The sequence below is a fragment of the Malaclemys terrapin genome, chromosome 11 (assembly GCF_027887155.1).
Source record: "Malaclemys terrapin pileata isolate rMalTer1 chromosome 11, rMalTer1.hap1, whole genome shotgun sequence".
NCBI classification, from domain to species: Eukaryota; Metazoa; Chordata; order Testudines; family Emydidae; genus Malaclemys; species Malaclemys terrapin.
The window spans coordinates 30,046,642-30,070,559 of NC_071515.1; the positions used below are offsets into that span (position 1 = coordinate 30,046,642).

At 38.2% G+C, this 23,918-nt stretch overlaps 1 protein-coding gene across 1 annotated transcript in view; it reads right to left on the reverse strand.

Annotated features, from left to right (window-relative positions):
* The window catches only part of COL3A1 (collagen type III alpha 1 chain), a 70,756-nt gene that overhangs the window by 16,424 nt on the left and 30,414 nt on the right, over positions 1-23,918 (reverse strand). Inside the window, exons 6-34 of the mRNA XM_054043307.1 lie at positions 20,475-20,537; positions 19,804-19,857; positions 18,393-18,446; positions 17,156-17,209; positions 16,927-16,980; positions 16,189-16,242; positions 15,522-15,566; positions 15,207-15,260; positions 14,126-14,170; positions 12,342-12,395; positions 11,350-11,448; positions 11,145-11,189; positions 10,926-11,024; positions 9,349-9,402; positions 9,071-9,178; positions 7,773-7,826; positions 7,570-7,668; positions 6,054-6,107; positions 5,537-5,635; positions 5,273-5,326; positions 5,104-5,157; positions 3,940-3,993; positions 3,403-3,456; positions 2,699-2,743; positions 2,483-2,581; positions 2,272-2,379; positions 1,758-1,811; positions 666-719; positions 506-559 (exon numbers count right to left, since the gene is read on the reverse strand). Of these exons, the coding sequence (XP_053899282.1) occupies positions 506-559; positions 666-719; positions 1,758-1,811; positions 2,272-2,379; positions 2,483-2,581; positions 2,699-2,743; positions 3,403-3,456; positions 3,940-3,993; positions 5,104-5,157; positions 5,273-5,326; positions 5,537-5,635; positions 6,054-6,107; positions 7,570-7,668; positions 7,773-7,826; positions 9,071-9,178; positions 9,349-9,402; positions 10,926-11,024; positions 11,145-11,189; positions 11,350-11,448; positions 12,342-12,395; positions 14,126-14,170; positions 15,207-15,260; positions 15,522-15,566; positions 16,189-16,242; positions 16,927-16,980; positions 17,156-17,209; positions 18,393-18,446; positions 19,804-19,857; positions 20,475-20,537 (1,872 nt within the window). The remainder of the gene's footprint in view (positions 1-505; positions 560-665; positions 720-1,757; positions 1,812-2,271; positions 2,380-2,482; positions 2,582-2,698; positions 2,744-3,402; positions 3,457-3,939; positions 3,994-5,103; positions 5,158-5,272; positions 5,327-5,536; positions 5,636-6,053; positions 6,108-7,569; positions 7,669-7,772; positions 7,827-9,070; positions 9,179-9,348; positions 9,403-10,925; positions 11,025-11,144; positions 11,190-11,349; positions 11,449-12,341; positions 12,396-14,125; positions 14,171-15,206; positions 15,261-15,521; positions 15,567-16,188; positions 16,243-16,926; positions 16,981-17,155; positions 17,210-18,392; positions 18,447-19,803; positions 19,858-20,474; positions 20,538-23,918) is intronic.

Sequence of the window (23,918 nt, forward strand, 5' to 3'; positions counted from 1 at the left end):
AGTTACATCCATGTAAGTCCTCAGTGCAGTTATTCCAGTTTCACCCTGGTGTAACTGAGATCAAAATCTGGCCCATTTTATCAAAATGAAAAGGAAAACCACAAAATAAGTGAATTTTGAAAAGTTTACTTAATTATTAAAATAGAAAACATACAAAATTAGGCCATTAAACAAACTAATAGTTTAAAATTTTCAGGATTTAATTTTATTTATTTATTTAATGATATTTTCCACCAAAGATGAAAATACCAAGAAACTGTGCATCTCAGACTTTCTCCCACTTCTCTGGTATCTTTCATAGCTTTAAAAATAAGTGATCTGATTTTCAGAAGTTCTGAGCCTGAACAAATCTCACTGAAGTCAGTAAGAGATGCAGGTGCTCAGCACCTTTTGAAATCAGGCCCCATCTGTTCTTGAAGACATCACTTAACTGTAGAGCTGAATCTGTCCCAGGTAATAGAATCTACAGTAGAGTTATGACTGAACTAAAAGGACGATCACTTACAGGACCACCGCGGGCACCTGTAGGACCAGGGGGTCCGGCTGACCCAGGTTCTCCCTGAAAGAATGGAAAGATGTTTGTTTAAGAATTATTCCTCCATCTAAGGAAGAAATCTCAGACGTATATACAAAAGCCCTCATTTCAACACAAGGTTATAAAGTACCTTATCTCCATGTGGGCCAGCTGGACCTGGGGGCCCAATGGGACCTGCAGGACCCTACACAATTAGAAAATAACAGTATTATTTTCATGTATTGTGATCAATAAAACTTGCATCTCACTCTCAATATATATATGACTTTTTAGTTATTTTAATAGCAGATAATCTACTTCTCTATTACGTTGACACTTTGATGGATTGCGTACACATCTTGACTTTGTTTTCCCAATATAGGGCCTGATTCAATGTCCATTGAAGTCAGTGGGAGTCTTTCCATTGGTACTCACTGGAAGTTACCCATTCACTTAGCTTTACCTCCAGACAATTTACCAAATTTCTCATGATTCCATAGTCCATGATCCATTTTTATACTCTATTATTGGCAGAGAGCTAGTTCCTACACCACTGAAGTCAATGGGAGGTTAGAAACTGAGTTCAGTGGGCATATGATGAGGCACAGAGTAAGGAAGAAACAATCAAATGACTACATTATTAACGCTGAAAATCTAACATACCTTGGCAACCATAACTTTCACATAAACTAGTTTTTTATATTTATTGTGACTCAGCATGTTGATGGCCCGTGCCTGGTTTATTTCATGTGCTGGATGAAGTTGCATATTTCATCTAGTTACTATATATAACATGCTGTAGAGTTACTATATATAACATGCTGTAGAAGTATTCTTCATAAAGTCTTTATATACTCCTCTCCCCCACACCTCGGTCTTGTCCTCTTCAGCCAGCTAACTTTGGAGAAGCCAGCAGCAACTTTTATCTGGATGTTTTCCCCAAGTAACTGAATCTTATTTCTCTGTAAGCTTGAAGTAATCAAGATTCTATTTTATACTATATCATCTTCCTGCATGATCAAAAATGTAAGTTATGAGAACAAGGATTAAATCTAATTTTTTTACAAATATAAACTTGCACTAACAAAATCATTTCCCCTGGACATGATGAGGTTTGCTGTTCACATCAAAATGATGGTCATTCATTAGAACTTTACTTGCATTGTAAATGACTCTTCAACAGCTGTTGAAGCTGAGTCACATGTAATAAGAATGTTCATACATTATGAGAGGTTATACTCACCCTTGGTCCATCTTTACCAGGGAAGCCATCACTACCTCTGCCACCGGACTCTCCCTGTCAAACATAAATCAAAAAGGATTTAGAAAATTACTGAGGAAAGTGTCACAAGGGTATTGTGATAACTGGGTTTTCTAACTGTGGCAATGCAAATCTGGCATTCAGTATAACATTCTGCCTAAGAATACACAGTCAGACATGGAAATCAGTTGTAAAACTCAAAATCCATTCAACACACAGGAGCAGAAACAATGGGCCAGATTCTCCTTCGGTGCGAATTGGCATCACTTCATTGGCTTCAGTGGCGCTATGCCGATTTACATCCAGCCGAGAATCCTTCAGCATTTTCACATATTGTAGTCCTTTTAAAATATGTGTCCTGATTTGCATAGATGCTGTGTATCTTTAGCTCTCACTGAAGTCAGTAGGAACTGTAGGTACTCAGCACAAATCTACTGCTTGGTATGAAGCTAAAATAGTAATTTCACAAAATTAGTAGGAGAAAAAGAGTTGTTACCTTCTCTCCTTTGGGTCCAGGATTTCCGTTACCTCCTCTCTCTCCTGGCATTCCTTGCAAACCAGGTGGCCCTGCATTACCAGGAGGGCCAGGTGCACCAGCAGGACCCTAGAAGTGTAATGGGGAAATATAGATAAAATTTGAAGGTGCACCTGAATGAACCTGAATGATTCATGTAACACAGTGAAGGGTCTGAGCATAAAGTAGGTACCTTGCCACCTTCTAGGCCAGGAGGACCTGTTCCACCTCTTGCTCCAGGAGAACCTTGAGGACCTTGTGGACCACGTTCACCCGGGAGACCATTTTCACCCTGCCATAAAGAAACATGCATTAGTTCTTTGTTCACAAGGCCTGTATCATGGTTCTGCATTTATTTACCTTCTCTCTTTCAAATATTTAATTATAGAAATATTGTTGCAATGCTTACCTTAGTACCCGGGAGTCCAGGGGCTCCATTTTCACCTCTTTGTCCCTGTTTACAATGCAAGAAATATTATTAACGCATATACTTTACATTTTACACAGTAAACCTATCTCAAAAAAATGGTGTTTGGCATCTCATTTCCTTCACATTTACCCCTGATCATACAAACTACCTCTGTTTGGCTCCTATTATGATCTAATTCTGGGAAATACCATTTTCAAGAAGATGGTACTTCCAGATATGGATGTCAAAATATAGTGGCCTTCTCAGGTTTAAGAGTGCTGTCATAGGGTGTGTTTTCAGGTGGTATCTCTGGGGTAGAAAAGGGAGATGAGGCAATTGTATCAGCACTGTTAGCTCACATGTGTCCACAGTATGACAGATTTCATCATGATTTCAGTAACCACGGTATCTGCTTCACCCTCTTCATACTCTGATAGGGGGTTGGCCAATAGATTCGCTATCATGGATACACTGAACAAATCCCCATCCTTCTAGTTGCACCCGTCCAACCCACCAACCCTCGATAAGGCCTTCAGTGCTGAGGCACAAAGACCCTGTGATGGACCACAGCTTCCCAGAACACAAAAATACAGATTCCTCTATGTGTAAGGTGTTTTGCATCTGAAAAGGGGGCCTGAAAGGAATTGCTGTTCTTATATTCGTGTTTTGATTTCTTGATTTCCAAAAATTAAAGGACAACTTACTGGTTCTCCAGGCTTTCCGCTCTCTCCAGGTGGGCCTGCAGTACCGGGTAATCCCTGTTTAAATTAAAGACACCACTTCATAAATAAATATTTTATATATACACCTAGATAGAAATATCTATATATGATTGATATTTCATGGTGATTTAGAGAAAAGCAGAATCCGAACAACTGTCCTGAGAGCTATCTATTTTAACTGAAGATTTCCAACCTAAATTGTGCATTCTCCAAAGTCAGAGAAAATGTTGACACAGAACTAATTCTGTAATTGTATCTAATATTTTGCAAATGAGGAAGGTGTAACTGGAAAGCCAGAGATTCAGATATAGATAACCCATTGATCCATCATCATTCTTCGTGGTGTCAGTCAGGCTTGCCAGATATTGATTAGCTAACTTACATGAAGATCTTGGTTGACCTTTCTCACTTCAAAACATGAGAAAACAAGTCCTAACTGAAATATTTAAGTTCTACTTCTTTATTTGTTAGCTTGTTTTAAAAAATTGCATTGGAAGCAATAAAAGAAATGAACAGTACCTGGAAGCCAGATGGACCTGGAGATCCCGCCTCTCCTTTGTCACCAGGAGGACCCTGGAAGGAAACAAAAAAGCAACACAAAATTCACCAACATCATTCTAGCAAATAAAAGAATTCTTAACATATGCATATTGTAATTAAAATGCCACATATATTCTAAGCCACAAAATTAGACAAAAATGAAAACATAAAAGTGAACCATTAGCACACCACTGAGCTTTTGTCCTGTAACTATCAGACCCTTCTGATCTTGCTGACTGTACTCTCACAAAACTATTAAAGTCAAAGGTTTTTTTGTTTTTGTTTTTACAATGAATAAGGTCTGCAACATTAAGCCTACTGTGAAAGTAGTATAAAAACATCAAAAATATTAAAACTTCCCAAGACATTCACAAGTTGCTTTATGGATGTCTTTCCAATACACAAGGGACTCAACTGTGTGAGTAAGTCACTGGGGGATGGAGGAAGAGATCACATAATGGCACTCCTTGTGCTGCCCTAAATGAAATTTCTGCTCTAGGCTAGCTCTGCTAGCTTTCACAGAAGGAGTGGGTAGACAGGGAAGCACTGCTATGTGCCACTTCTAAAGGGGGAAGCCATCTTGTCAAACTCATCCATGCTCATACTACTGCATTCAAGAGGCATTGTGAATTCTTGAGGCCAGTACCTCTTGGAGCTCATGCTAAGATTCTTTCCATCTTTCCTCTCTTATCATCAGCTAAAATTCCAGCAGAAAGACTACCTTCATAGACATGCCTAATACAGCACCCAGGTTACCTAACTTTAGCACTGGTAAACTGCCAAAGGAAATTGTAAATTTCTCCAGTAATCCTTAGTTGGTTTAAATTGGCACAGCTCCATTCACTTCAGTTTATATCAACAGAACTTCTGTCTTAGTTATCTTTAACAAATTATCGAGTACTTATTAACAAACAAACAAAGACAAGTGAGTCCAGCAGGTGTTTCTGTCTTCCTAACTAATGGGAAATTTCTCTCTCTATCAGATAAGAAAATGTTCTCTCTCAAGGTTCACACTCCCTTTGCTGACCGCCAGCAGTAGGCAGTTGAAGAGTGTTTGGGAAATACTAACACGTGTTTTTTTACAGAAAATATATCAGCTGTTCCAAGATTTTTCTTTTTTGAGACACTGGACATTGCACTTACAGCGACTCCTGGAGCGCCTGGGATGCCGACATCACCACTCTTTCCAGGAAGACCCTATCAAATCACAAAATTAGACTGTGATTATGGATCAGTGCAATTTTTAAAAGGATTAAAATCATAGAGGACATTGTGAATTACTACTAAAGAGAAGCTGATAAATGAAACTGACCTGTGTGCCAGGGGGTCCAGGGGCACCTCTTTCTCCATTCTTACCTGGCGCACCCTTTAAAAAGGGAAAGACCAGACTTATTTAAAATGCATGTTTCTAATTCAACCTCTAGCTAAAATGAGAGTTTCATAGGTATAGGGCCAGATCATCTGCAGAATTAGATCAATATAGCACCATCAAAGTCAATGGAACTAAATTGATCTATAATTGCAGAGGACCTGGCCCATTAAGTATATGTTTTTTGAGTCAAGGAATTACACTAACCTCATTACCCTTAGGACCTGGGAAACCCATCACTCCTGGTTGACCTCGTGGACCTGATGGGCCTGGAGGGCCAGGTCGGCCAGATTCTCCCTGATTACCCTGATGCATGAGAGAGATAGTGACCATTAGAAGAAACAAATGATTATGTAAACAATAGAGAAACGTTAAAAAAATCAAATGAAAGAATTAAAAGGTGAGCAAAGACTGTTATTTTTGGCTAACTTTTCATTTGAAATATACTTTTATGATTTTTTTAAATTGTGCTTAAACTCCCATGGAAGAGGAGTCAGTGTTTATAGTAATGTTAAATAACAAGGTTTGGACAGTGCGGTTACAATGAAAAAGATACGGAATAATTGGTCACTGTAAAATTAACACAGAATACAACTAATGAACTTGTTTCTGATCTCACCTACATTTCACACCAGGACTCCAACGGAGTGATAATGGTGTTAAGTGAGATCAAAGGCAAGCCCAGTGAGAGTACTATCATATAATATTTGTGCCATGTACATACTGGAGGGCCGGGTTTGCCATCATGGCCTGGGCTTCCTGGACTTCCTGTCAAACCCTGCATTTGAAGAAAAAGTACTTTAATTTTTAGTGAAAAAACTAATGTTAGATTACATTCTATAGAGACACCATTATTTACAGTTAGTTTTACAAACCCATTTCAGGCTCACTAAAGAAATCCATTGGATTTACAAGGGACTAGCTGATCAATAATTCATTTAGTAGGGATTCAGCCCATTCTATGATATTCGATAGAGGGAACAAAGTTGCTTTAGGCACTAAAAAAGCAATCATCATACTCTAAAATTAAAGTAGGCAATGAAAGCATTTTCATTAAGTCCCTATTGTTTACAAACAACTACATTTAATAGCACTTTCTTAGTAACTTTGGCTTTGCTCTTCAGTTTACCAAATATTTGATGTGTCACATTATATGTCTGAAAGTCACATTGATTTCCAATAAAAACTATTTTACTGTGTGTAAAATGTAATAACTCATAAGCCTGTATGGAAAATCACTGGTTGCTGACTTTCGAACTTACAAATATTGGTCACCAGTACCCACTAATTCTCAGTACAGCAAATTGTACTTTTCTGCTTTTTATGGCTAATGCCTTATAACTTCTATCTGATTGAGTCTGTGGACATCACATATTATATGCCAAAGACCAAACAGCACATTTGCATTTTTTTTTGCAAATACTAAAGGCTTCGTAACAGAAAAAATAATGTTCAAATTTTATATTTTATATAAAATTAGATTAAATATAAAATTATCCAATGGAAGTTTATATAAAGTCAAATCCTATAAGAGCCATGCTGTAACCTGAGCAGTTTGGTACCTCCTGCATCCTACGGAGTGCAGCTTCATATAGTCTTCCTGCTCCCAACTGTGAAGATATGTTGTGGGAGTGGGGCAGGTCAGTGCTGGTTGATTTGGTATTATATGGTCCACTGACCAAATACACTTCTGTGGAAGGGCACGAGGGCAGCTTTGGAGGCTACTACAACCCTAAGTATGCAATACTCAACTTCAGACACTCCCTAATGCACTGAGGAAAGGATTTAACTCTTTGCTTTGAAAATCACCAAAATGTACTGAAAGGATTTTGAACTAATTGAAATTCAGATATGGTGGCAAACAGTTGAAGGTTCAGGGGTTTAGCTACGCACCTAGAAGTCTGAATACTTATCCAAAATTTATTCAGATTGTTTAATTCTCTTGGGCTTCAACACCTGGGTTGGAAATCCCATAAGAAGGAGCATCCTTGAAGTATTTTTTGCACTTTTAGTTCCATTTTTAACCACAGCCACAAAGTGCACAGGGTGTACAATTAAATATAATTACCAGTAATTAAATACATAAAATAGATATTGACATGGACTGAAAATCTCAAAAAAGGTTTGATATCCCACTGGAGCTTTGGCCCTGGTTGCTGTATCAAACCAGCTCAGACACCTGTAATAAAGATCATCATCAAATTATCTTAATAACACATTAAAAGAATGTTCTCTCTTACTCTCATTCCTGGAAGACCAGGGACACCATCACGTCCAGATTCTCCTGGAGCTCCTCTTGGACCTGCAGTGCCTGGACTACCACGTTCGCCAGCAGGACCCTTAATTTTTTTTAAAAAGGACATTGGACATTCACAATAAGTAAATAAAGCTATTTAAATGATTATTATTATAACGGATTTTATGAAATTGGGAAAGCATGTACCTTTTCTCCTGGAAGTCCATTACTACCGGGCATGCCTCGGGAACCTGGGGTACCCTGCCAAGCAAGAGAGCAGACATTTTAGTCCTGTGGATCAAATAACAGGCAAAGTCTACCTATGTAACAGAGACAATCAAAAACATCTTCTGGTTTCTTGAAAGATTGTGTGCAACGTTCTGTTCACACAAATAGATCCAAATATTTTTAAATGTTGTAATAACAAACTTTGATGCTTCTCAACCAACCACATTTACTCATATTTTAGTGATATTCAGTGAAGGAGATAGATGGAGATGACATTCCATCCTGGCTGTACAGATTCAAGATCCTTTTTCTGTATGCACAGTGCACTTTGGGTCTAATCCAACGTCCACTGAAGTCAAAGGGAGTCCTCTAAGTTGGTATAGGCCCTATTCTTTAGGATTTCCTTAAATTCATGGTAAAAAATTAACATATTTCAGCCTTGAAAAATGATTTTCCTTCTCTATCATTCTTTAAGAAGGCCTCTTGGTTGCAATGTTTTGATGACATTAGTTACTATTGTCTGCATTGTTTTAAGACAACCTTCCATTTGCAGTTCACTCATGCATTCAACCTCCTCTTATTTTGTTCACTGTGCATCTTTGATTTCCTCACAACTTTCCAAAATACTTTCAAAGTTAGTGAATATAAAATTGAATCAATCTCAATTCTAATTTGTTTTAGGTGGGCTGTCTTTGTTGATGCTGGAACAATTTATTTCAATAATTAATCCATGATAAAACTCTATACAAACCAGTAGCATCTCATTTTTAAAAGCCTGTTGGCAGAAGAATCAGCTAATTATCCTGAATATGGATGAATCAGCCTTAATTTCACTTTCAAGGGCTAAAACTTTGTCATGTTCATTTGATCTGCTGGAATTCAATTTAATTGATGGAGTGTCATTCTAGAAATTGTAGATGGATTGTCTTTGGAGTCTTTCATACATGTTATACTATACTTTTTTGTTCTCTTGTGTTCTTATTCGGTTCAAAATCTTGGGTAGCAACACCAGTTTTTCAAGATTAATAACCCTCTAGCTATCAAAAGAAGAATAACTTTAATGTATTATAAAGTAAGGAAAGACCCAAGCTATGCAGAGCAGATCTAGATTAGGATCTGCATCTGAATTTTTCCAATATGTAGGATGTTCACATCTGGAAGTTTGGTTCAATATCTATCTAGATTCAGACTTTCCTCAAAGTTTGAATCCCAGATTTTGGTACATGGTATGTGACATATGATTTAACTACCCAGTGTGGTGACTTGGAGTGGCTTACCCTTTCTCCTGGTGTTCCAGGTAACCCATTTGTGCCTGGCTCACCATTAGCACCCTTTTTGCCTTCTTCACCAGGAGGACCATTAGCACCTGGAGGACCATTTTCACCCTAGTGACAAAGTGATATAACAAGTGAAAACATATTGTGTGGAGTCAAAACTCTCGCTGAGTTCAATGGAAGTTTTGGCTGGGGTAAGGACTGTATTTGGCCTGTTATTAATAAGCTTGTAAAACATGATGATGCATTAAAGAAATCAAAATATTTAGAAAATCACTTACACGCTCTCCTCGTGCGCCTGGCTCTCCTTTTGCACCGTTCTTACCAGGTTCACCCTAAACAGAACACACTTCCATTACCACTTCTACATACCAGAATATTTCAGTAGGTTTGTTAAATAACAATAATAATAAGAAATATATCTCTCAGCATTTAAATTGTCAGCTCATTTTTATGGTTTATCTGTTCACAGGAGTGAAACAGAAGTGGAAGACTCCTACTGGAGCTGGTTATACATCCTCTCTATAAAAGAGATGATCCTGTATACCCGTACTCAGGTGAGTGCTTCCATTGGGTCAAACCCTAGGTTTCATTTTGTTTTTGTATCACTGGGAGTTTGATGTCAGTTTTGCTTGATGCCAATGGAAATTTGCATTAATAAGGTTTGAGGAATTATGAAGTAATTCTGTCAGGACATGGCACGTTAATTTCAATGTTAATACAAGAATAATTATTTTACACACTATGAGTAGGTTTCATAAGGGGCAGCCCCAAGGAAATTCAGAAATAAAAAAGATGAAATTTTTTATATGTAACAATTAGAAATGGATGAATGGGGTGAGTCTAAATCTGAGTAGCCATCCAGATACAACCTTCTACAACCCAAAGTGAGATATAACTATGTCAATAAGGTTCAATACTTGGAATATTTATGGTGGACAAAAATCAGTCATTTTACTATGGCTTTGCAATATATTATTATTACCAAAGTTCTTGCTTTGCTGTGGTTTTTCTGTTTTGTTGGTTGGATAATTATAATAGACAATAGCAAAGGGATGGCAGAATTGACTAGGCAAGTTCAAATATATGGGAAATGTCTGAAGGCTTCTAACAGAACTCCCTAAGCCACATTCTTCTGTCACATACAGGGAGTCCTCGGACTTACGCCTGAGTTACATCGGATGCCACTTACATCACTTTTCAATTGACTGCCTGTTTCGCCCGTAGGATGCTCAATTTGCATAAAGTTTGCTTGAAATCACTTCCTGGTTGCATTATAGTGGTATGGAGCTGAAAAAGGTCGCTTCTGATTGGCTTTGAGTCAGGAGGGTAGGTTGTTGCCAGGTAGGGTTGTCGCTTGTTTTGATTGGCTCCCGGCTCTGGGCTCAGCCAATCAGAAATTGATCAGTGATTGGCTGAGGGTCAGCATGTGTGCCGTTCGCCCTGGCTTTCTGAGCCTGTGTTGCCGGCATTCTGAGCAGCATATTTAAGTTTATGTGTTTATTTGAATGGTGTTTACAAAATACAGTGCACAGTAAATACATTGATGTTGCAACATTATTAATCTATAATTCATTTAGTACAAAAAACTGGGTTATTGTGGTGAAAACAGTGTATCAAGCCTTGGTTCAGGAATCAATCCCCCCTTCCTACCATTGATTCCTATGGGAAAAGTGTTTTTGACTTACAATGTTTTGACATACAATGCAATTCTGAGGAACGAATTGTGTCATATGTCTGAGGACTCCCTGTATACCTGTGCAACCCCACTGGTGTTCATGGGTTTGCACTGTTGTAGGTGACAGGGAATTTATCCCCTTGTTTTCTCTTAGTAATGAAAAGAATGTTGGTGACTCACTGGCGTGCCTCTTTGTCCGGGAATTCCATTAATACCTGCCGGACCAGGAGGGCCACGGGCTCCACTCAACCCAGGAGCACCAGGAATACCAGCAGGGCCCTGTGTGGGATTGAAGGACACTAATATGAATAAAGCATGGCATTACTGAATACTGCATAATCAAAACTGTAACCCCAACCAATAACATAGCAAAAAATGACAATTTGGTGGGATACTTACCGTTTCACCTTTACCACCTGGGTTTCCATCTCTTCCAGGATTGCCCTGGAAAGAAGAAATGATTAATCAATGCTATAACATTGTACTTAAAACCAAAAATTCCATAGCACTTTGCAAACCTCAATTTGTATGGCAGTAATCATAACAATATGTTTGTATAACCAGCACAACATTTCCAAGGACTTATGTGATGTTTGTTACTTACAGGAGAACCAGCTGCACCAGCATGACCTTGTGGACCAGGTTCTCCTCTTTGTCCAGGGGTACCATCAGAGCCTGGGGAACCAGGAGCACCAGCTTCACCCTATGAAGAAGATGGTATGAGAGCAAATTGAACTCACTCTAGTATTGCTCCCAATGGATAATATTAACATTTTAGCCTCATTACCTCTTCCTCAGCCAGTGAACCTTTGCCGGACCCAGGCAGAATGCTGACACTAGCCTATCCTCAGCAAAGGGGCAGGTAACTGATCCAAGGGAACACAGCGAGCTAGAACTTGGCAATATGTGCTGGGCAGCACTTGCTGAAATACTGCATATTGTCTCATGCAGTTCTAAAGAGTGATAGAAAGCACATTCTGCCTCATACACTATAAGGCATTGTGTCTGCCTCTTTCCTATGCAGGTAGAATGCATCAGAGTACCTTTACCTAGTTGCCAAAGCCCCATCCTGCACCTTACAGTATTCCTTAGAGGAACAAGACTGCAATTTAGTCCTTTTAACATAAGAAAAGAAATAAAAAAGAGCACATAATTTGTATATTTAACATGGAGGAGCAGAGAGACGCTCCAGAGAAGAAGGGCTAGAAAAGGAGAAGGGTAAATAAATCAACAGTTACAAGGACAGTGAGGTGCACAGGGGTGAGCTTCACATTAGAGTGGGTGACACACAAAATAAGTAGTACTACTGGATTATTTTATTACTTGTATTGTAAATGTGCCTAGAGGTCAGCATGAAAATATCCTGGAGAAACTTCCAAAACATATGCAGAAGTGAGAGATGTTCCAGGCCTGGGGACAAATCCTCATAGCATTCACATGCATTGGTTGCAATGGGAGTGCTTGTGAGAGTGAAGTGAGCATGATTTGCCTAATTCTGTGTATGAAAATACATCAGCTATAGACCTCCAAGAAATGTGATAGCGGCCTGACAGTGAGGCATATGCCATATGGTGAAATAGATCTTCAAATAGATACCTTAGCACCTGAAGAGCCTGGAAATCCTGCAGTTCCGGGAGGGCCAGGGGGACCCTTAAATGAAGAAGGCAAAGTTATTATTACAAGAGGTGAAGGTCATATGGAATGAAACTTAATTTGAAAATAAACCTGACTGTGAGAGTTTTTTTCTGTCGTGAAAAAAGAAACATCTGGCAAAATATCAAGAAATATGAGTCATACTCTAGAAGATGAAATGTGGCTGTTTTTAAAATATCACACCTGTACTTTAGTTACCCTTATTCAACGTACATTTTCAATCAGATGTGGATGTTTTTGTAACTGAATAATTTCAATTTGAAAAGTATGACTATCGAGATGATATTGCACAAAATATTTTAACAGATCACTTGAATGAAAGCATGTGAGAGGGAAAAGAGGAGAATATGGCTGCTACTATTACAGTTTCTAAGTAGTTGGAAAAATAAAAATGTTGGGCTACCTTATGGTTTATATGAGTTGGGCTAACTCATGGTTTATATGGCCCATTGAAACCAAATGAGCCATTGTGAAGCATCAAAGGATAAAGACTTTGTTGATTGTTCTCCCCCACATTCATGAAGAGGGAGCTTGCGTGTGAACTCATCCCATCAGCTTGAACTCTGGGGGAAGGGAATAAAAATGCCTGACAAAAAGGAACTATATCATGATGCTGCTGGGAATTTGGAGAGGGCAATGTTTCTAAGCATAAGCAAGGGATCACCAACTGCTTGGCTTGTGCTAGCCATAAAGGACATATAGAGCTTGCATATTATAGCAGCTACTATTATCTTTTGGAACCTAAGACTGTATCTTATTTGTGTGTGTCTGTTTACCTGCTTTAACCTTGTAAATAACTATCTTATTTCTTTTTCTTAGTTAATAACTCTTTAGTTAGTATTATAGCACTGGCTACAAGCATTGTCTTTGGTTTGAGATCTGAGGTACAATTGACCTGGAGTAAATGGCTGGTCCTTTGGGACTGGGAGTATCCAGAATATTGTTAGGTTTCAGGGTAGCAGCAGTGTTAGTCTGTATCCTCAAAAAGAACAGAAGTACTTGTGGCACCTTAGAGACTAACAAATTTATTAGAGCATAAGCTTTCGTGGACTACAGCCCACTTCTTCGGATGCATATAGAAGAAGTGGGTTGTAGCCCACGAAAGCTTATGCTCTAATAAATTTGTTAGTCTCTAAGGTGCCACAAGTACTCCTGTTCTTTTTTCAGAATATTGTTGTGATTTTAGGTGTAAGGGTCAATCTATCACAAAGGCAAGATAGACAGGCGTTCACACTTGTTACTTGGTTGATGAAATCTAATTATAGAACATACAACCAGTTTGGGGTTTGTGTCTTGTTCCTTGATAGTCTGCCCTGAGGTTGGCACTCTTGCTCATGAGCTACTCTAGACAGCTTCACATCATGGTCTAGCGCTAGGGCTGAGTGACTTATATGATGAAATCATTCAAAATTTGGCCCATATAAAGAGTTTCCATTATCTTTGTCAGTAAATAATTAGAGAAAAGCTTGGATATACATACACATCCTTTTGATTTACAAGATCATGATTTCTCTTATTTTCTTTTTATTCTTCATCAAAAATAAAGGTTTTTTGTTTCAATCATAATAGCAAGCGTAAAGTTATTGAAAATTATAATTGCCTAAGACACTATTCATAAGGCAAACCATGTCCAATTAATGGGTGGCATTGTAGCCCATCAAGCACATGGGCAAGAGAAAAATAGTTAAGCAATACAATAGTTAAGGGAAAACAATAAAGTTTCTTACAGGTTGTCCAGATGTTCCCGGAGTACCATCATTACCACGGGCGCCCTACCAAAAGAATACAACATAATCACATACTATACATTCTCTTTGGGGCTGAAAAGCCACGGATTTTGATATTGGACAACGATATTGACTTTCAAACCATGTTTCTGCATGTCCATACATTCCTATATATTTTATTATGGCACACACAATTCCTCAGGTATGGGTGCCTACTATGTTAAATAACAATAGTAGTAGTAGTAGTAATACTAATATCCAAAAGGTGCCTATCAATTGTACATGCACTTTGCTGTAATAAGAAGATAGTGGTATACAAGGAAATATGTTATTAGACACCAGTAATTCTTTAATGCATAGCAATCATGCTTAATAGAGCAAAACATAATGTGTGTGAGCTGTACTTTAGATTAAATAAATAAGACAGCAATAAATGTCATGCATTCTAGAATGACTATAGCTTACAAACACAGAGAAAGGATAAAATGTGGCACAAAAGAACTAACAATGATTTAAAGCCTGTTACCTCTGCTGTAGATGTATCAGACATCTTCATTGCTCAGTACATTGTGCACTAGCATAAACAGTCCCTGTTCTGTTATATTTTAGGTTGAGACTTGTTTGCATTAGCTGGCGTTAATTATGACCTCCCCTTGTAGTCCAAGCTGGGACACCACAGTCTCACTCTTCTCCACAGCAGTCACTTTGTTTAGTTAGTCTTCCAATGCTGACCTCTACTCCATCCTGCCCACCCTGTTGGCTGAACTTATACCCTCAAAGTATAATATATTAGCATACAATATAAAGAAGAACTTGTTAAGGACACATTGCCTGTAGCAAATCTGTATGCCCTTTACTACAACCTTTGATCTTTGGCTGGAAATTTTCATGACGATTTTGCAGAAACTATATATTCTGCCATATCCTCCTATACACTATTTGCTGCACTACATCTAATGTAGACTGTAAACTCTGTGAGTCAGGGAGCTTTTATTTTGTGTGTCTATGAAGCATGATGTGCACCTGTTGGGTCATGCAACAGAAATAATAGCAATCCTGTAGTTTTGTTCCAATTACTTACAGCGGAACCAGGAGATCCTGGTCTTCCCCTTTCACCAGGTTGACCTCTTGGACCCTAAAGAACATACAATTATTAATTTGGACAACAGATTTTCAAAGACACCATGTAACAAACAACAAGAAGAAAACTATTTTGCTTAGAAATGTTTCAATGGAGCTGTCTGCATGGGTAAGTAGTACTCAGTGTGTGTAAAGGGTGGCAGGATCAAGCTCTTAAGGAATAAAGTCAGAAGAGAGCTGAAGATAGTAAGAAATACTAAGCAGAAAAAGTATCAGTTACAGTAACTTCTAATTAAATGATAATGAAAAAAATTACCATTGGCCCAGGTGATCCATTTGCTCCAGGAAGACCATTTTCACCCTGTTATATAAAGAGAATATCAGGTTTTGACAGAATTAACCTTTATTACCATATTTCATTAGTAATCTCTTGTAGGGATGACACACAGTAACAAGCAAGGTCCCAATCCTCTGAGAAGCTAAACATCTTCTGTGAGGTATTCAGTTTCTTCAAATTCTACTGAAGTCAGTGGGGATTGAGAAGTCTCAACAACCTCAGGCACAAAATATTAAAACAGAAAGGCTTGGGGCCCAATCCATCATTGTGTTACTTCAGTTCTACATGGCTGTAATTCCATTAATATCAATTGAGTTACTCTGGCATTAAGCTGGTGTAACACAGAGGTGAACTGGGCCTGAAGTGTATCAGTAAAGCATCTATTTAAAGTAATAAAGTTGAACATACTCTTCAGTCATGGGAATCTCCATCTTTTCTGTCTGTTACTGTTATAAAATCAGATGAGATATGCTGCAATTGCAGACAACAGACTCCCCTAGAGTAACTGATTATTTATATGGACATGATCAGCCAGGACTTAAAAAGCGTAAGTGGTTTTACAGAAGCAAATATGCAAAATACAGTTATGTTATTGATTCAGAGTAAAATTACATACTTTCTAGAGGTTGCAACAAAGTCACTTTACCTTCAGACCAGGTGCACCACTATCACCTTTGGCGCCATCTCTTCCATCAAAGCCCTAAGGGAACCAAAAATAACATACATTTCATTTGTACTTTGAAACCCTGATAATCCTTGATCAATACTGAACTTCAAGTGCATCCTTTTTTTTTTTAACCTGAAAAGCTAACAACAAATCTTACATTGTAGGAAAATGGCTTATATTTGTTTAAATAGTAATACACCAGAAAATCAAAATAGCTTTAATGACTCCTGTTGTAAAATGTTACAGAAACATAAAAATGCAAAAGGTGATCAGTGCATGATTAGCAATAGACCGTGAACTCCTTACTACATAAGTGAGAATTTAGTGCCACGAATAGTCCCATTGATTTCACTAGGACTGCTCATGTGGGTAACTGCTCAACAATGTAAATATGGGGATCAAAATTTGGCTCGTAGTTAAGAATACATTCCAGGTAATTTATTTGTCGTCAGTATTAATGGTAACTCAATGGTAAATCTAAATAAGCAGAGATGGGACAAAGGGGCACATTTTGAACCAGATCAGAACTTTCCCTAAGTGTAGGGTGTTCATGGCCAGGGCTTTAGATTTTCAAAAAGCCCATTACTGAGAGAAGAGCCAGTTGTGAAGTTCAGATCTGAACTTTCCAAAAGTTCTGCAAAGGGGAGTGCTTGTGCCTGTTGCATAATGATTCAGTTGGAGTATTTCACTCAAAAATACTCTTACAATAATACTTACTCTGTGACCTTTCATTCCATTGAATCCAGGCATACCAGGGGGTCCTTTGTGGCCCTAAACATATAAGCATAAAAGACTATGTAAATTACAAATATGGCGGAGTAATGAAGCACATAAACTAATATATATTAAGTAGCATAGTCAGTCTGGTGGTATTGTTAACAAAATGCAAAATCAATAACAAGTTGGTTTTTCATTCAGAAGAGCTCTCTCGGGGGCTCTTTCTTACCGCTGGTCCAGGTAATCCACGCTCACCAGTTCTGCCTGGTCTTCCAGATTCTCCCTATGGACAGAATAAACGGTTTTGCTCTGTTACTACTTCAGTTTCTGGCAAAGAACTAGTAATACAGGACTAAACAGACCTTGGAATAAGCTGCTGCAACTCTCATTGACATCAATGGGTGGAGGGGGTCACATCAGTTTATGCCAGGGTGAAATCTATCTCATAGCACAATTTTGTCTTTACCTTAGAAGCCCGTCACAGTTCATGATCCATTCTCATCAAATGTTTTGATGAACAAGGAGTAAGTTCCAGTCTTAGCCACACTATTCTTTGTAGAAATGGTGGCATCACAGAAGCCTCATGATGCCTCTGATATTTACCACACATAGAGAAACAGTCAAAAGGGACAAAGACTTTTATTGACTGATTGTGTCTCTCTGTACGATAGCCATGCAAAATAATCTATCTGGTGCTGTGAGCCAACACCTGGTCTTTCATGACCATAGAACCCATTTCCCAAAGATTCAAAGTTAATGTGGCTCAGAACAAGATTTCAGGCACATATCAAAAGTAGGTTCTATCCTATCTTTATCACTGCCTGTCTATTTATGGCCTGATCCAAACCTCATTAAACTTAATGGGAGTCATCCATTGACTGCACTGGGCTATGGATCAGGCCCTTAATGAGTTCAGTGCCAGGTGTCAAGTATGTAAGATCTTTGCATAAAATAGAGATGACAAATATGAAGGACTGCATATTGGGATCTAGAAAAAAAAATCAATGTATCTCCTTAGCACACTCTGGGGAAATGATCAACTCCCCCCCCCCAAACAAACATAAAAGCTTGGAACTACAATAGAAGCACAGCCACTCCAAGTTGTTAACCCACAAATAGTAAACTAAACTATGGTTTACAACTAAAACTGGCCAATGCAAAGTAATTTAGAGCAACTGCCAAATCAGCCACTCAGTCCTGACCTCACTTATGGTGCCTACGTATTATTTACGATATGTGTAATAAGGGGCCGGAGATTGTCACAACTCCTCTGGAAAGGAGACATTTCATACCAAGTTTTAATTGAGAGCAAATTTTTACAGACATATTATGAAATGTACAAATCAGGGGATTCCATGTGATAGCCTGAAGATACTTAAACAGAGTGGTACCAATAGACACTGCTTTAATAACACTATGCAGTAATTTTGATCCTCCTCCATTACATACTGTAACATTGAACTTACATCTTTTCCTGGGGGACCTGCTGGGCCTAGTAATCCTGGGGGTCCTGGAGGTCCCTGAAAACAAAATAAAGATGAATTTCATTCCATCATGTACAAATAAAAATTGTATTAAAAAGTCATGAACTATTCGCACAGCTGCAATACACAGGTTTGGTAAATACAGTGGGTAGTCATTCAGGGTTAAATCCACCCAGTGGGGAGGTCTGGCCCATGTGACAGGGGTGGACAAAGGGGCATTTGACTAACTGCACTCCACAGAGTGGGTCTCTCTATGGCTCCAAATAAGCCAGTGCAGAAGGGTTTCAAAACAGGGCAGAATTGGACTAGTGGGTCATAAGTTTGTGACTATGTAGATCCAGGAATCAGAAACCTGATGCCCATGAGTTGGAACAGTGGCCAAGGAGGGAATGCATTGCAGCTACACAGGCAACACATAGATAGCAGGGTTAATTCCATCCCTAAACCCTCACATAGTTTACTGCTTAATGCCCGCTCTGACTGGAGCAGGGGGACTTTCACTTCTAGGGATTAAAAGGATTATTGGGCGTGTAATTTGGCATAGTTCCATTGAAATCAACACAGCTAAGAGGATTTACCAACATCACCATGTATGCAATCACTATTTTTAGACCTCTATTCAACCCTGCCTAGGTTTTTGTCCTATCTAGTATTCAGCTGATGTGGGTTTAAACTATTCCATAAATGTTAAATGCATCACAGATATATTCTTCCTGTTACTATTTGTGGTAGGCCTATGAAAAGCAGTAACTAGCTAAATGTCATAGATTGTTTAATCAAGTTCCAGTCACTTTTGTGAGCCCACAGGAATGAAATGAGAGATTTGTATCTGAATGTGTGAACTAATGGATAAACCTCAACCAAATAGGAGAGGAATTTGATCAGCAATGAAAAGGAGAATTTGCAATGGATTTAATTGTTCTAAGGGTTTCCAAAATTGTCTCTATTTTCGTGAGCAAAAATGGTTTGCATCAAATATTGCTCATCCCTAATGGTTAGTGCACCATAGAACTGAATTTGGTCCATAATGAATATGTACATAGCGAATTGCTTCTCTGCAGGTCTTCCTTTCGTAAAGCCTGATCCAAATCCCATTGAAGTCAATGGAAGGATTACCATTGACTTCAATGGGCTTTGGATCAGACCCAAAGTGTAGTAATTTTTCCTACATGCATTCATATGGATTATTAACATTCTACTGAAAAGTCTGGTGTGACTTGTTTCTTTGTTTAAAAGGTTGAACAAATAAAGTTGCATAGACTATATTCCTTCTACCATTCATTTCTTAAGGGATCAATCCTAATGTCCTTACTCAGGCAAGGTGAGCATATGTCTTTGGACAGCTTGCAAGAACATGACTTTTAAGTGCATAGTAATGTAAAGTGATACTTACAGAAGGGCCAGGTTGTCCAGGCTCACCAGGGGAACCTTGGTATCCATGACCACCCTGATATGTAGAAGAACACAGCTGAGAAATCACTGTTTTTTTCCCCAGGAGGTTGCTACATATTGCAATACCCTCATAATCATAATAAATAATTCACCCAGAACAATTACTGAACAACCCAGAGGGAAGCAAACTGACAGGATCAAATGATCAATTGTGCAATATGGATTGAAACTACTCCACTAAATGGAAATCCACATTAAAAAACCCAAAGCTCATAGCATATTGCTGTACATGCACTGGAATTTCCAGATTCACTTTAGATGACTAGGACTGTTAAATTTATGTATGAATTAAGAGACTGGCGCATTATCAGTGAATCAGAAGTAAAATTAGAATTTAAGCATCGTTAGGGATCATAGTCTATGTCGACTTACATGCCATATAATTACACTGATTTCAGTGGGAATGCATAGGGCCTAAGTAAGGGCAGAATCTGATATTGAGTCATTTGTTCCTGAGGTTATATTACAGACCAATAAAAGAACACAACATAGTCATAAAATTCTCAGCATCTAGATTTGTTGGTCGAAAACGTGCCCAAATTCAAGGAGAGAGAACAGGGGCTGTATATTTCAGGGGATAAGATGTACATAGCAAGACTGAATTTTACTTACGGGTGAGCCTGGTTGACCAGGTGGGCCAGGCAGGCCAGGTGGGCCGGGCATTCCTGGAACAGGCTAAAATGTATATATAAAAATAGTAGTTAAATCAAAATCTATTTATAATCGTTATTAGGATCATAACCATAGGCAGGAATGACAATAAAAGACAATTCAGTATAAGTGCCTATTGCTGTAGAGCAGAAGTCTGAAATGAAATATAGTAGAGATGGTGGAAAATTTCCTATCAGTAATGAGAGAACTGTAATAAATTTTAATCTTAGTATCTTAGAGAAACCCAGCAGAAAGAGAATGTACTTTCATTGTATGACTGTGCCGTGTATTTTGATTGTGGCTCATAATCGCCAGCATTTACAATCTCTCCAGGAAAGACTTAAATCAAATTTGTTTGGTGTTTTGCAGTGGCATACTGCAGTCACACAATACAGGCTCTGCCTAAGCTGATTCAGAAGGGGGTCCTTTTGATTCCACCCCTTTACTCCAGGTTAATATTTCTTTCCTCTAGACATTTAAACCCCAAAAGGATGTTGTTATATTGCCTTTTGTCCAGCTAAAATGAAGGATAAACCACTTGCTCTAAGGCAAGTACCAAGGACATTTCATAAATCTGCTGCAAGGAATATTCCTAGGGTAAAAGAGTATCAGCTTCCTTAATGGACCCAAGCACCTCATCTCCTCAGTGCAAATGAGTTCTATTAGTCTGGACACAGTTATGTGCAAGAGGGCTCCTAACCCCAGACCCCAGTATGGTGGAGCCAAATGGTGCCAGTAAACCTGCAGGTTATTCTACCTGTGCTACTTTTGGATTTCTATAACTAATTTGAGAGTAAAATCAGCATTTGTTAGATGCTAATTTCTTCTCTCTGTATGCTTGGTATTACATGCACATGTACAATCCATTAGGGCAGGATGTGCTTTGGCAACATAACCTTCATGCTGTGAAAAGGTTTATGCCCTGTACACCTCTTCGGACTTCTAACTGTTTAATTTATATTTCTGACACTTGGCAGGGATTTATGAATGTTAGCCAATGCACTGATTTTCTTAAGTGGTACAATACTACACCATAAAAATTAAATGACATCTGGGGTAGTCAAAGGACATAGTGGACTACATTCTGCTCTTCGTATGAAATAACTCTTGTGAACTCAGTGGAGTTATTTCAGATTTAAACTGGTGCAAGTGACAGCAAAATTAGTCCCAGAAAATTACAAGTATGTTAATACTGCATGTTAAATACCTATAAGTTAAGTAGCAACAAACAAGGAAGCATGCAGCAACATGAGGAAAAAACTGTAAGTTTTGCTAGACCTGCATTCAGTTGTTCAAATAAAAAATTTTCTTCAGTTAAGCTTTAGTTGATGTGGTAGAGTCAATACAGTGGGCGTATCTGAGTTATAACAGAAGTAATATACTCCATAGCATAGGAAATATATTCTATATTATATAGCAGAGGAAAAATATTCCATGATGTAAAGAATAGATGATATATTTCACAGCAGAGGAAATATGTTCTATGACTTACAGCATAGATAATATATTTCACAGAACAGGTAATATTCCATGATTTACAACACAGGAAATATATTTCACATCAACTTCATTTTCACTACAGTAGATTAATCCAACCACTATAAATACTATTTCACATATTTGTCCAGATTTGATAAAGAAAATTGCAGTAGTAGTTGTGTCTCAATCATAAAGTATACCTAGTGTCTTTGAACTGTGTCAGTCTACTTGCTCGTATCATTACATGTATGATTATTAGAACTAATTTAAGATGAAAGGAAATTGGACTGGTCCTGCATCCATGTGTGGCTACAAACTGAACAAAACATGTTATTTTTCAAAGTACACACTGAGGAAATAAATCCATAGTTAAGAATGACATTTGCTTGTTAGCATTGTCTCCAAACTGTGAATAAATGGGAATTGTTTAGCTGTAAAATATGGTTGGTTCAGAGAAACAGTAAGAGAACAGTTATGTAAGGGAAATGAAAGCCAATGAGGAGAAATTGACATGTACAGTTAAAAGACCAACAAACATGCAGTGAAAGGACATAGTAATAACAATGGTGGAGAGATGTGTGGATAATGAAATACCAGTCATGGTTAACCACCTATAAGGAAAATATATTTGCAATAAAGATAAGTCCATTACCCTTTCCAAATATTTGGATTAGGTATTTACCTGAATTAACAGCAAGAATTTAGTAAAACAAAAATCAAATGCTGTTGAGATTTATAATACATACAGAATAGCATATTTAGATGTGTCTGTTATTCACATCACATCAGTTTATTCTATGATGCAGTGTAAAACAATTTGACAGGACACAGTATGGCAAAAACAGATAGCAAAGGATGTAGGCCAGGGGTCGGCAACCTTTCAGAAGTGGGGTGCCAAGTCTTCATTTATTCACTGTAATTTAAGGTTCGCGTGCCAGTAATACATTTTAATGTTTTTAGAAGGTCTCTTTCTAAAAGTCTATATTATATAATTAAACTATTATTGTATCTAAAGTATCTAAATAGTGCAGTGAGGTGAGTGGGGACGGCGGCTGGTATCCCAGGCCGGCAGTAGGCTGAGCGGGGCCGGTGGCCAGGACCCCAGCTGGCACAGGGCCGGTGGCTTGGACCCCAGACTGGCAACAGAGTGCCACTAAAAATCAGCGCACGTCCCGCCTTTGGCACGGGTGCCACAGGTTGCCGACCCCTGATGTAGGCTATTCAATCAGGTTAAAAACATGTCCCTTGTCCAGTGAACCATATATAAGAAATATAAGTTCTTTAATATAAATGCCAAAATACAGTGTAGAAACCATGTTTGTTGAACTATAGTATATCTCTGTTATCTCTGTGGTTCAGCACATCTCACGTTAGGAAGCCAAGTAGCAGAATGTAGATGATATGATAAGCTGTTAGTAAAATCTGTAAGGAACTGCAAATGAATGAATAAATGAATGAGTGAGGTAGAAACAAATGAGAGAAAACAAAACTGAGAAAATAATGAAGTGCAGTTCAGTAAAAAGAAGTCTACCATTCATTCAATACGATGATCTGATGGAACCCAGAGAAATAACATGTTTCTTTGGTGCTGCTTTCATCTGGTACACCATGTGACATACAATCCTTCTTATGTAGACTAGGAAATAATGATTGTAGCTAATGAAGCAGCAACCAATTTCAGATAATAGTTCACAATGTCCATTAGAGATTGCACAGTATTCCATGACTCTGTCAGAAGGCACTTGTATCTATCAATGGAATATCACTGTTGTAAGGACACTCCATGTTAGCTGTGATGAATGACCTTACAAACCTAGTACATAAAAAGAAAATTAAGAAGATATGTTTTCTAGATGAACTTTATGAAGGAAGTAACTCATGCATGTGATTGTTTCATCCAATATGTGTTTGATCTAATAAAATAAA